This window comes from Catharus ustulatus, chromosome 4 (assembly GCF_009819885.2).
Source record: "Catharus ustulatus isolate bCatUst1 chromosome 4, bCatUst1.pri.v2, whole genome shotgun sequence".
Taxonomy (NCBI): domain Eukaryota; kingdom Metazoa; phylum Chordata; class Aves; order Passeriformes; family Turdidae; genus Catharus; species Catharus ustulatus.
In genome coordinates, this window is record NC_046224.1 from 15,354,010 (window position 1) to 15,367,971 (window position 13,962).

A 13,962-nucleotide genomic window follows, 5' to 3' on the forward strand; every position below is an offset into this window, starting at 1 on the left:
TCTTCCTTCTCCACCCTGTCCTTTCTGGTTTCTCTACCTTCTCTCCACAGACATCTGTACTAAACCAGTCTGTTTCCTTTCCTTATCTGGTGTTATTCTGATTACATAAACATCACCTTGCACTTGTTTTTTCCCCTCTCAACTTTGAGATTACTTCCCCCCATCCTGTCATGAGCCAAGTGAAAATTTCCTTCAGCAGCTTGCTTTCTTCTCTATAGTCACAGAAAGCCAAGACTCCTCTGTTGTGTATTTTAGCCTGCCAGTTAAGAATGGCTTAAAACTTTTCTTTACTCATTGCTATTTAACCAAAGGTCCTCGTGAGTGATGGGAAGAAAATGGAAGGTATTTTAAATGTCCTTTATAGGCTTGACTGCTTTCCAAGACCTGCAGTTTAAAATGAGAAGTCGGAGAAGAAAAAAACTATTTTCAGAAAGTTCTTAAAAATCAAGACGTAACAGTTTTTAGAAGTTTAGTTTTGTTTGTAGCGAAGATCTTTCAAAAGACGACTATGGAAAAACCTAAGGTTCATGTAAGCCCAAGGCATCAAGCAGAAGATACAAACAGAAGTTTCACTTTGCCAAGTAGAGAGCTGGAAGCACTGTATACATTAATGTTGAAGAGTTTAGTGTTTATGAGAGAAAATGGAGTGATTATTGCTGATGCGTGAACACTGCTGACATAATTTCCATCAGCAACAGCTCATGAAACCCATAGGAGTCCAGTTACCTTTCCTGTATCAGAAGATGCTGGAAATACAAGGAGTTTTTGGGCCACCCAGTTCATGGACAGATATGAACAAGCAAAAAGCTATAGAGAAAATCTGTGGACACTTAAATGAGCCAAAATATCCCTATTTTCCAAACTATGGTATGAATGAATATGATATAAATTTTGCTTATTATAATGTACACATTACATTCTATTTGCCTAATGTTTAGGCTTCATGGTGTGTCAAAAATCACTGAATAAATTGTGGCTTCTATGTGGCAAAGAAGAGTTTATTTAGTATATACATTCAAGAAAACAATAGTAACTAATGAGATGATAAACTAGCTGATTATTTGTGTGTGTGAATTTGATTAAAGCATGAACTATGCAGATGATGAGACGTAATGTCCTTCAATATTTTTCTTTTATACACTTGAATATTTCATGTTCCACTGTCTGTATCTCAAATAATCTCTGCCTTCAACAGGTCAAAGAAATAAGCAACTAACAAGTCAAATCTTTGATTAAATTTGCTTATTTAGCACTGTTATCAGTTAGAATTTTTGAAGTGGGGTCTCTTCCATTTTAAGTGGTTTATTGTCAATTAGATAATTTCAAAACCAACTGGTACAGCATAGGCACAGCTGATACAACTTGGCTGCAAACATGCATAGGTCAAAGCACAGGGCTCTGACTCCTAAGTGGAGTCTGCTTGGCCCATTCAGGTTGTGTGCAGCTCAGTGATTTTAGGCAGCTTCTGAGGCTTACAGGAGCTCTGTGGGCAGCTTGACCATCTGTGCAGAGTGTGCTCTGTGTGTGTGAGTGTCAGGCAGAGCACTCACCCTTCCAAACACAGGTTTTTGTTTGGCTGCCCAGTGAATGAAGCTCATGGTGCTGAGTCATATGGCAGGAGAATGGAGGCAGTGAAAGTGTGACAGCCGTCACTGGGATAGCTGCCAGGGAGGGATGAGCAGTGTTCCCAGCAGTCCTCTAAGCACTAACAGGGACCAGAACTGTAAACTCCCTCCCTGTCGTAATAATTCAGCTGGGACTCAATTTCTTCATGCAGGAAAAGTCTATTCTTTATTTACATAAATAATTTTGTACAGTTGTCACAGACATTGTGTGCAACACCAATTGGCTAGTAGTTTTCTTACTACTTCATGCATTGGTCAGTAGGCGATTTGTGTGTGTGCGCTAAGATTCAGGTGTTTACATTTTCCATTGTGGACTCTCAGGGGATATATCTAATGTTTATATAGGTATACTTGCTTTTCTCCCCAAGAATCGTTGTTGTGTCAATGAATTTTCATACCTAAGATTGTTTTGCATAGGAACTTGCAAGTTGCACCTAGAAGAAGTGACAGGCTAGCTTCATAATTCAGCAAAGCAAGGCCTGATTTCATAAGGACTTTCTTTTATAACATCTTTTACCTGTCTACAACACCTCTCTGCTCCCCAGCCTTGCAGTTTGTCCCCCTTCTGTCTGCAGCTGACCACGGAGTGACCAGAGGTGTCTGATGTTGTAGCCATGAGGAGAGGGGACCCTTAGGAAAGCCTCATTCATTAGCTGTGAGATTGGACAAATCTGCCCAACACTGGACAATCTGACAAACACTACCATCTAGCTTATATAGCTTTATATAAAGATAAGGCATTGGCATTTAGCTATGTACTTAGACAATGAAAAAAAAGGAAGTACTGTGCTCTTAATTATTCAGGTTAATCCTTCAAAGAGGTGAATAGGATGCTGGAGGGCACAGGTCATTCACATTATAAGAAATGAAAAGCAGTCAAATTAACAGTACACCACTCTCCTTGTTTACATTGGACAAGTTGGGAAAAACCAAAATAAAAGCTCATTTTGACAGAAGGGTTGTATGCTTTCCGGAAATGGGGAACACAGAGAAAAATCCTGCATAGAAACAACACCTATGTCTTTTTCCTGCTTTACATCTGAATGGACACAAATCAGGCAATTTGCATGAAACATGGTAAGAAGCTAAATGTCACTTGCTGTATCAATTTCCAAAGAGTCTGGCATTGGAGTGAAATATCCAAGATATAAAATACGTGGGTAATACTGTAGGACTGAAATAACCATAACTTAGAATAGAATAATTTTACTATAGCATCAAAATTGTTTAACACCAATGTGGAAAAAAAAATCTTTGTCATTAAGGTCTGAAATCTGCAGATACCAGCCCATTTATATACATGACATTAAGCTCAGCAGAACTTCTGCCAGACTTTTTGATCTGCTAACTTATTTTTTCAGTATGGAAGAGAGAGGGCTGGATGAAGTAATGCTGAAGCAAATGTCTAATAGCCACACAACAGCCAGAAAAGAAATGGCCCTGGAAAGGTCTAGAAGATGATTCTGAGTCTGAGCATCCTGCAGCTGCTACTCCCTGCTGGGTTTTCAGCACAGCTCACATGGTGAACTGGAGACACTGACTTAGCAGGATTTTACAGGCAATGTGATATGTGACTGTGGCCCATCCAGCAAAAGATGCTGTGTGAAACAAATACAGGAAGATACTGCCAAGGTACAAATTTGGCTTGAGTATGCTTATTACATTAACCTTGTATCTGTGCCAGCTGAAAAAAAATGCATTGGATACTTTTGGATAAGATTTGGCTTTGTAAATCTGGTGCACATAAATTGTCAGAACCTAATTATGCCATAGGATTCCACTCACTGTGGGTGGGCTGCAGGTATTTTTAAAGAGATCAGTACAATACCCACAGATCCATGACACTGTCACAAGTGTTCAGTCCCCTCTAGATGGAAATGTCCTGAGCTATGAAACTCCTATCACTTTCATTTTGAGGCTGTTTGGTTATGAATACAACACAATTCACCTGCAGGAACTTTTTCTTTATCTGCTATCTTGCTCATCCCATAAAATACCATTGCAAAAGGAGAAAAAAGGCATCTGGCCCATGGCATCAAATACAGAATAGTGAGCTGAGAAGCTCAGGGAAAAGTAGTCTTTGTTCTGCCTGTACCAGATTCCCTCAATGATTTCATACTGAACTATCTGTATCTCCATTTTTTTACCTTTTGGATAAATATTACCTCAGTTTACCTCAGCAATATGGTATGCAGCTTAAGTTCCCCATATTTTCAAATGCTGGGGATTTTAATGCTGGTGCTCTGTAATTCAGAAGAAAGACCATCATTTTGTATAGCAACTTCCAGGTGGGCCATTTTTTAGAAACAATCCAATTTCTAAGTAAGTAAAGAAAAATAGAAAAGTTAGAGAAAATGACTATGAGAAATAGGCAGAGTAACAGTAACACAGTGGATTCCTGCTGAGAAGGAGACTTTTGAAAGGTTCAGGGCTATGGCTAGAGGCCCCATCCAGCAGGAGACCTCACCTGCCCATCTTTGACAGAGGTTGGGGCCTGGGTGTGATCAACCTTCACTATCAGAAGCAAAAACTAGAACTGCAAGGTTTTTAGCATATCATTACAAATTCAAACCTGGGCCTATTCTGATGGAAAATCTTCCTTAGGAATGAGAATTGTTTTGGGCAAAATAATCAGGCTTCTTTCCTGGCAGGGATACTATTTGCATCAAAAATTAGTGTCATCCACCCACTCAGTTTCCAGCTCAAAGCCAGGCATTTCATTAGCGAAGTGAGAACAGAGATGCCTGACTGGAGCAGCTTCGGCAAACAAACCTGCCAGTACCGCCAGAAAGGTGGAAGAACTGCGTGCCCCCACGGGCACCAGGGTCAGAGAGAACCACTCGGGCCAGAAGAGGAATGAGGACATCTCAGTCCTGCCTGGGAAAGGGAAATATGTGCACGGGCAAACGACCCAGCCCAGACAGTGGGATAAGCCCCTCTTTCCCAGGAGGGAGGCCTTGGAGGCTGCGTGCAGATCCGTTGTGTGTTGATAGCGTGAGTGGAGCGGTGTGTGGGGACGAGCTGTGCGTGTGGAACCCAGCGTGTCTGTGCCTGTGTGAGCTGGGGAAAGACACGCGTGAGCTGGGGAACAGACAGGTGTGAGCCTTGGGAACAGACACCCATGAGCCTGGAGAACAGACAGGTGTGAGCTGAGGAACAGACACGCATGAGCCAACGAACACACACGCGTGAACTGGGGGAACAGACCGGTGTGAGCCTTGGGAACAGACACGCATGAGTTGAGAGAACAGACACGCGTGAGCCAAGGAACAGACACGTATGAGCCGAGGAACAGACACGCGTGAGCCGAGGAACAGACACGCGTGAGCCGAGGAACAGACAGGTGTGAGCCTGGCACCTCGGAGTGCCGTGTGTGCCCACAGCGGCCCGCACAGTGCGCGGGCAGGGCGAGTGCTGGGCCTTCATGGGCGAGCCGCGTGAGCGGAGCCGTGCGTGCACTGAGGCAAGCACCGAGTGTGCGCGTGGAAAGGCAAACGCGAGGAGCGTGTGTCCACATAGCGAACAGGTGTGCGTGGAGAGACGGCGCGGCAGGGGCTGTGTGTGTGTGAAGGGGGTACGTGGAGAAGGGCTGTGCGGAGAAGGGGCGTTGTCTCGGTGTGTCTGTCTGTCTGTGTCTCTGTGTGCACCCAGAGCACGGTGCCCGCACCGCCGTCTCCCGGGCCGCGCTGGCGGCCGCCGGGGCGGGGCCGTGACGCACTGCGGCTGCAGCGGGCGGAGGCGCCGGGCCCGGCGGGGTGGGGGCCGCTGACCGGGGCCGAGGCTCGGCCCGCCGGGGGCTGACTGACAGCGCTCCCCGCCCAGGCGCTGCAAGGGCCGGGCCGGGCGGGAGGAGGAGCGGTGCGGACCGCCCTGCGCTGCCGCGGCTCCTACCTATTCATTCAGTCGCCTAAGATGGCTGGAGAGCGGCGGTGGCGGAGCAGGAGGAGGAGGTGAGGGGGAGCCGCAGCGGTGCCCCAGCTCCTCCGCGGCCCGGAGCTCCCGGCGAGGCTGCGGCCGCCCCTCGCCCGCCGCACCATGTCGGCCGGCGCGGACGAGAGCTCGGTGCGGGTGGCGGTCAGGTAAGCGGGGCTCCTGCGGGCCGTGCTCCCCGCGGACCGCAGCCGGGCGCATCTTCCCTGCACGGCGGGGTCACCTGCCCTCGGCGCCTGCCGAGCCGCCTTTTCCTCGCCGCAGTACGAAATAGCCAAAGGAGAGGGGAAACCCCCACCATTCTGAGCTCTTTCTCAGTCATTTCTCTCTGATTTTAAGCAGTGACCCTAAAAATACCCCAACTAATTATAGCCCGGTGCTGCTAGTGCTTACTCATGGAAGCGGAGCAGCCCCTGGACTGTGGCGGTGCCGTCTGCATCACGGAGCTCCACGAGAGTGGGTCCTGGCGCGCTGGTATTTTTAGAAGGATAAAGGATTTATCCCACGGAGGCTGTGTAACCTCGCGTACCACAGGGGTGGACTCCCATAAGACTGCTCACAGCACGTAGCAGTTAGGTGTATGTAGAAGTCTTGATGGGAGGGGAGCTTAAATAATTTTAAAACATCAGTTAATTCAAATTGCTCTTTAATCGGAGATAAAAATCTACTGTTCATCAGTGAGCGCTTGACTCTTCTCAGTTTTCTATGTGAAAATACTATTTTGCTGTTTGAAGAGCTTCCAATTTAGCCTGTGGATGCTTCAGTTTTCAAAATGTCTTTACATGATTGAAGCATGAGGAGAAATACATGTATGTGTGCATATGTCGATGTTTGTTTATGTATATGTGTCAATATTTGGGGTTTAATTGTGATACTGCTGATTTATTTCTGTACTTCAAAGAAGTTCCTTTATGTTGGCACACTTGAAGAAATCAGACTTGGGAGGGTCTGTCTCAGTGGGTCCTCGGACAATCTCTAATCTTGAATTAGAGAATTCAGGGTTGTTCAGGAAGACGGAGAGGGTGATTCCTTAGGTTTGTTTTGTTTTTTCTGAAAGGTGTGGAAATAAGCGCTGTTGCTGCATGCTATTGTTGGTACACGGTGTAGGGGGAACGGTGCAATAACATTTCAGTAAACAGAGAAGCACCACCCCTGCATGATAACATGGGGTGTATGCTGCAGTTGTTCATTAAAGTCTGATTGCAGCAGCATTTTTTGTTGGGAGAGATGCTTTGGTGGGTGCTATCTGTTGTAGCATTTTTCACATAATGTTCAGGGAGGTTCTATTCTAAAGCATAATAAGGCTGTATTTTTAAAAAGGAAAATATGAGGTAGGTGTGATCCTAAAAACAGGGTGTGTTACAGGTTTACAGACTGCTGTCTCATTTGAAGAAAATATTAAACATGTTCTGAGCCAAAAGAAATAGTGATGTAGAAGTTAATTTACAAATGCAGAGGTTTGTTGCAGCTTGGAATTAAATAAAAAAACCTACTGGTAGAAATACATTTATAATTGTAGGTGTGTGATGAATAGATTAGGAGTAAAATATGGTAAAGAATTTGTAGAAGTAAATTAAAATCACCCAGCTGTACTTCTTTACAACAAATCCCTAATGTTGTAAGGTATATTTCTGCAGTATAATTGTCTAACATTTTGTGCCTGAGTGCAGTTCACTAATAATGAGGATTTGCATTTATCCTCCTCTCTGCTTTCTTCCTTTTGGCAAATTAACTATTAATATACAAGGTTTCCCCCTCTCTGTTTAGCATTCGCGAACAAAAGCATGCACAGTAATTGTTTTTGCACCAGTAGCTCTTTGTAGATGTTTTTCTTTTATTTCTGATGGTGTATTTTGTGCAGTCCTATAATTGAACTGATTTTGCATCTCAGTGTGTATTGGTGCCATGCTGTACCGTGCATTATGAGTATTACAGTCTGTTTCCTTGTTGGTTTTGCTCTTCAGCTCTTTTTGGCAACTTGAGCTTAGTTCAGTGATGATCTCCACAGTTGTGATGAATTAGTCGTTGTGTTTTGTATGTATGTTTCTGAACAAGGCTAGCTCTACAGCTGAACCAGCTTTTAATTTGCAACCCCCATACTTGCAAGATGTGCTGCAAAGGCATGAATTTGTTTAGACTTTAAACACAGGTTACAGAATAGACATCACTGAAATTGTTTAGCAAATTGTTTTTCCAGAACCTGGTTGTCTCACCTAATTGTATCCAACAGGAATGAAAAATACTTCATTCTTTCCAATTAGCACCAGCTTTAAGCTATCATCTTGTATGCTAATTGCTCCCCATTTTCTTCAGTGTAATAATGGGTTTGTGACTGATGAGCTCTGGTTTAGTGAAGCATGAAAGCTGAAAGTAGTTTGGCAGATAATCCAGTAACTAATGTTAAATTCCCCAATTAAGAAAACGTTTTTCTCTAGGCGCCCACCACTCAAAGACTTGTGGACTTTGTGGATGATGGTGTGCAACTTCGGCAAAGAGCTTTGCTCTCTGTGTGGCTGTGTGTAGTGTCTGTTTTCAGATAAAGTCGGAGAGCCCCCATGATAGAAAACAGTCATCTGAACTTTCTTTCAAACGTGAAAAACTATAATTTTTGTAGCTCTTGCTTTTTTAAGTGTCTTTGCAGCACTTTTGACAAGAAGGCTGTGACATGTTATCAGCATCATAGGCAACTGTTTCAAGTTCACAAAAGGATGTAGATTACAGTTTCTATTTCTTGTCTCTTGCCAGTTTAGTGGTGTCCACTGGCAGAATACAGTGTGTATGTATTCTGAGCATGTTGAGTAGATGAAGTTCTCACCTACGATTTAGATCCTCAACAGCCAATGGTCTAGGTCTGTTACTGCACTTTAAGCTGTTGTATGACCCGTGGAAGGGGCTGGATGGGGTCACTGCACTTGGAAGCGTGCAGTTACTTTTACCCTTTTACCAGACCTGCTCTGGGTCAAAGGAATTGAAATGGCTCCAACAGTTAGTGCCTGTCCTCGCTCCATGTGGCTTGGGGCCACGCCCTTGGGATGTTCTAGCAGTAGTGATCTAAGAAGACAAAGTTGCATTTCAGTCCTTTTGATTTTTGGATACATGTTAAACAAAGGAAACTTTTGGAGAACCATAATGTTTGGATAGGTCTAACCAGAAGTCTTGTATGGAGGACTGTACCTGATAAAGCATGGAAGAGTGTCTGTTGTGTCTTCTCCGTAACAGGATCCAAATAACAATGTAGAACATTGAAGGAGATGTCTGTCTTCTAGCCCTTCAAGGGTGAAAGGTGGCCTTGATCCATTTTGAGTCAGTGAAGGCCCTGGATGTATAGATGAAAAGCTTCAGTGTTGATTTGTTAGAGATGCTGTATTGAAACAGAAGAAGAAATAAGTATGGTGTAAAAAGAGGAATTGCTGTACAAGCTGACCAGTAGTCAAGAGAAAATGGTTACTCTGACATGCTTGGGTGACACCTCAGGTGGAGTGGATGCTGAAAGAGTGTGAAGTGTGAGTTGGTGAAGCTGAAGAGCTTTGGCATTGGGTGTGTTCTCGTGAAAGATGGAGCCCAGTTGAAACTCTGTTAATGGGCAGAACACAAAGAAGCTTCAGGGGATGGTGTTTTATAATCAGACATATTTCATATCTGTAAAGAACAGAATAGTGAAAGTTTCCACTTTTCATCATCCTAGGTATGTCTCTCTATCTGCCTTCTTCCCTGCTTTGGCAGAAGTGCCTCACTGGTACTGTTTCATCTGCTGGGATTGACATCTGCTTTGTTTCATCCCTCAAGTGAAGAATGGGAATGTTGCTGCTCTCCTCATGTGTGTAGAGAGGCTCTGGAATCTGGGCACCTGGTTCAGTCTTGAGATGTCTAAAAAATTTCATACCCACCCTGGGTGTCTGCAATATGTTGTGACACTGATTCACAAAAGTGAAATGTTGATGTTTGCCAAGTATGGAAACTGTGTGCAAAATGTAGTGGATCTACTGGTAAATGTTTTTAGTAACAGTAGAAGTAATAAGTACAGCTGATGAATTAAAACCACATGGCTCCTGTTTCTTGTTTTCCAAAAGGGAGATGAAGTATACTGGAAAAACACATTGGTTACTAATTCAGTTCAGTGGAGATTAGAGATTTTCACAACTAAAACTTAGTGTGGCATGACGTTAAGGTACAGTGTTGACTTTTGATTAGGGAAGTGGGATATGTTCATCCATTGCAGCTTTGGCTTCCCATTGCAAAGCTTTGGTATGGAATTCTTTTCATACCCCCAGTTCCTGAAACTGTGTTATCAGTTGGTTGTCTTATGTCGGGTTTTTTTTCCTGCTTCACTGGTTTCTGTGTAGGTTGTTTTTTTTTTTTTTTTCATATAGAATCTGCTGTTTGTGGTCATGCCTTCTTCTACCTTCTTACATTTTTGCATTCTTTTTAAGCATTTTCTTTTTAAGCTTTTGTAGTGAGGTTGTTTTCCTTTGTGCTAGATCCAGCTACTGTTAGATACACTAGGAAAGAAGGAACTGAGTAAAAGGTGTGTTTTAGACAGGTTGTTTTGAAGCACTTTGATGGCACTGATTGATTGATTTTTCTTTCTTGGGCCGCTGTTGTGTGAACAGTTACAGATGTGTTTAAGCTTCCCACCATGAGTAGATCCTCAGATGCCAGATGAATGGACATGTATGCTGTGGTATGTATTATAAGCTCTGGAGATACTAATTTCATGCTTCCCATAAAATGCTAAGCATTCTCATAAATCATTCTGTAACTAGATAAGCAACAGCAATAGACTGCAGTACTATCCATCGGTTCCTTAAAATAAACCAAGCTTTTTATTTTAGTAGACAGTAGTTATTACCCATCTGTAATCAGCTGTAAAAGGTTTTTTTTGGGGAAAATATGTAACTGTGTTAATGAAGTTCAGCAGCCTGTAAGTACACCAGAATGCCCCAGAATAATGGAAGAGAAATTATAAACAGCATTAAATAGCAAGGTACTGGGAAATAACTCTTCTGCATGGAGTCTGTTAATGGAAAGCTACAAAGGAGATCTGGTTTTAGAAAACTCCTGTTGCATATCTTTTTGTTAGTTTTGATGTTTTTCTTTGCTCTCTGACTTAAACAAACATCCCCTTGTCCTTCTCTGAAACTTTACCCCGTTGGTATGTTTTGTATTTCAACTGAAGAAAAGTCACGGCACCATCTGCTGCTGAATTAATTCTGGTTTCTTAATATCCGAGTTGATCATCCGTTACTGATATTGCTTGGGGCAGGGTGAAATCTGTAATCTTGCTTTCTAGGAAATAAACTTCCCTTTTCACCACTCATGTTTTAAACACAAACTCATTCTTGGATGGAGGGGAAAGAAATCCTACTTGGACCTTTCCCTTAATGCCATGTATTGCCAAAAGATGGTGTCTTGAATTTAGGAAGAAGAAAAAGCAAGGAGTGGTGTACCTCATCAGTCTGCTCATGCTTTTGGATGAATTATATTTTTAATTTGTCACTTTCCAAAGTTTGTAGAAGACTTGGGGGTTTGCTTTGAAAAACCATTGAGTTAGTCACTGATTTCCATTTAATGGTGTTTCCTTTACTACTTGTGATCTGCTGGCCTAGACATTCCTTTGTTACTGAGCTCAGGGCTTCACATTTTCAGGTTTACCGTGTGACATCTGTAAATTCTTCTGTAGTAGTTGAATGACCCTTGTGCATGGGATCAAGAGAGTCCTGCTCCCTCCCTCTGCTTTCCCTTGATTTGCTTTAAGCCTTTTATAGATTGCCCTTGCTGCCCACTCGGAGATGGCTGTTGGAATTCTTGCTTTCATGTTCTGTTGCCTGACTACTGCTGTTGAAATCAAGCAACTTTAGTAACTTTTTTTATTTTAAGGAAATTGCAGCAGAATACTATATATCTGTGGTGACTAGAGAAATTTTTTTTTATTCTAATATGATTTCCATGTAAGACTCTTTCAGGAAGTGTCATTTGAACTGGTGAACAAGAAAGCCCAATTAGAAATCAAACCAGATCTAAACAAGTCTAGCAAGAGTAACTGCATGAACTGTGCCTTATTGTGCTCTCTTTCTCTTCTCTTGAAGAGTTTTAAATCTTTGTTCATTTTCTTTCTATTCGTCCTTGGGGGGTGGGGGGTGTTTGTTTTGTTTGTTTTTGTTTTCTTCTTTTTAGTTCTGTGTTAATTTCTGCTTTTCCCTAATGAAAATCTGCTCCAGTGTAAGGGGAGAAATGCTGCCTTATTTTTCAAAAATGGTCTTGTTTGATGTGTTTATTACAGGAACAAGATACAAATGGAAAATATTGAATAGTAAGGTTAGTGTCACAATGAGTTTGATTCAAAGAGAAACAAAACATTCAAAATGTATTCTAAAATGTGAAAATGTGCTGATACAGAGCTTATGATTGATTAGCATAAAATATTTCCTGAATAGAACCTGAATGGAAATAAAGAGTGAGAAGCGAGTACCATCAGTTCCTTTATTCTGGTAGTATTCTCCACAGATTTTGTAGATTTGATCAGTGCTGGAATAATGATTTTTCTGCATAAAGACATTTGGGTTTTTTTCTTTAAATCAACTGACAAGTGCTGGTGGGGACAGTGCGCCCTTTAAGCACTTTCTTTGAGTCTGCCTAACAAAAATGGATGACTTATCCCTTGAGCCTGTTTGTTCTGGAGCTTCAACACAGAAAGCTGAGAGCAACAAGACCTTAGTAAAAGGTTGTGATTGTTCTGCTATACACAGCAATTTATATGCATTCGAGTTGAATAGTGCACTTCCCCTGTTGAATTTAAAAAAGGACTAAAGGATTTGTTGTCTAGGTAATTTGGTGTCTCACCGTTGGCCCTTGCATTTATGCTGCTATAGGAACTCTGCATAGTTCAGTTGGTTAGCAAATAACAACTGTCTCTTTGCAGGACACAATAGATTTAATCTTGTCTTTCCAAACTAGCTCTCAAATACTCCAGGTTTCTTGAAGTGCTTCCTTTTGGATGTTGTAGATTTGAAGGATACTTATTTTCTTTTTCCTTTATGTTCAGCATAATTGATCCTGTAAAAGCATGAGTAAAGCAGTGTTTTCAAGGGGAGTAAGTGTTAAAGGACTGCAGCACACTGTAGCATTACCAGTTCAACTACCAGAGCTGAACACATGGAATCTTATGGATAATAGGACTAGACAGAAAATGTTTCCCTTTTGTGAGACATCTCAAAGTCTGACACTTTATCTTTTCTGCTGGGTTCTCTTTTGATAATGGAAGAGTTTGATTAAACAGGCTTCTATGTTTACTGGGTCTAATCTCATCTGGGGCCTTGAAAAAAGGTGTTCCACATCTTGAGTCAATTCTCCAACCTCTTGGATATTGTCTTTAAGCTGAGAATTCTTTCAATGAGCTGCTTTTTCCTTCCATTTCTGATTATGTTAGTTATCCTTTACTTAATACTACTAAAACAAATTTAAGATGATATTAAGCTGGAAAGCTGCATAGCTGTGAAGTACTAATGTCAGTCAAGAAAGTATATTAAATACAGGACTTGTTAGCAATGTTGTTTAAGAAGTTATGCAAATCCTCAGTAATAGGCTAAAGTACAAAAAGAGGAGTTTATCCTCTAGAAATATATTACAAATGATGAAAAACAGTCTTGTATAATTTTGAGCTCACTAGCAGGTTTGCTAGGAAATTTCTTGTATATAGTAAAACCTCTAATATTGCCTAAAGTGTAGAAAGTGGCATATCTGGGTTCCTTTAAGTATTTGGTACCACATTGTGTGTGAGACTTCTTGGAATAAAGTGAAAGAAGTAGACTGACTTAAGATGTGTGTGTGTATATTATTCAAAATACTTACCTAATTAACTTTGTTTTTCAAAGTCAGTAATCCTTAGCATTCATTTGTTGGACGTTTTTTCCCTTAAGCATGGGACCAATTGGGAGATGAGTCCGGAGATCTTTTGTGTCATTTTGCGTAGCTCATTATCCCAAGTCTTAGAGTTGCTAATCACTCTCTCAATAGTATTGATTTACCAGCTGCAGCAGTGGCTCTTAGTTTGTGCTGGAGTCTGTCATAGGACACTATCCCTGTGTACTCATCTCCATCTGTATGAGAATATGAGAGAGGTATGAGAATAGGTAGTAAGTTTTTGTGGTTTTTAAAAAATATTCTTTTCCTGCTTTTCCTTCCCCATGCTCCCCTGGCACTTTATTGTCATCTTAGTATATTGTTGTAAGATCCTCAGGCCAAAGATGTAGCTTCAAAGTAGACATGATATAAATAATACATGATGTAATATCATGAGAAAACCAACTCTGCTAAAGCACCTGGGTTAGTCATTACCTTCTATGAAAAGTCTTACAATTAAAAATTCTATATATGGCTTTGTTTCTCCCTCTCCTCTTCATTAATTTCT

The 13,962-nt window shown here is 41.8% G+C and overlaps 1 protein-coding gene across 6 annotated transcripts in view; it reads left to right on the forward strand.

Moving 5' to 3' along the window:
- The first annotated feature begins 5,451 nt into the window (after positions 1–5,451).
- KIF21A (kinesin family member 21A) overlaps positions 5,452–13,962 on the forward strand; it is an 85,062-nt gene continuing 76,551 nt past the window's right edge. For 4 of the 6 annotated variants that reach the window (XM_033058914.2, XM_033058919.2, XM_033058920.2 and 1 more), the window contains exon 1: positions 5,453–5,704. In XM_033058914.2, the coding sequence (XP_032914805.1) occupies positions 5,661–5,704 (44 nt within the window). In that variant the 5' untranslated portion in view covers positions 5,453–5,660. Of the gene's footprint in view, positions 5,705–13,962 lie in introns of all 6 variants that reach the window. The other 2 variants (XM_033058916.2, XM_033058918.2) reach the window with 1 other exon arrangement.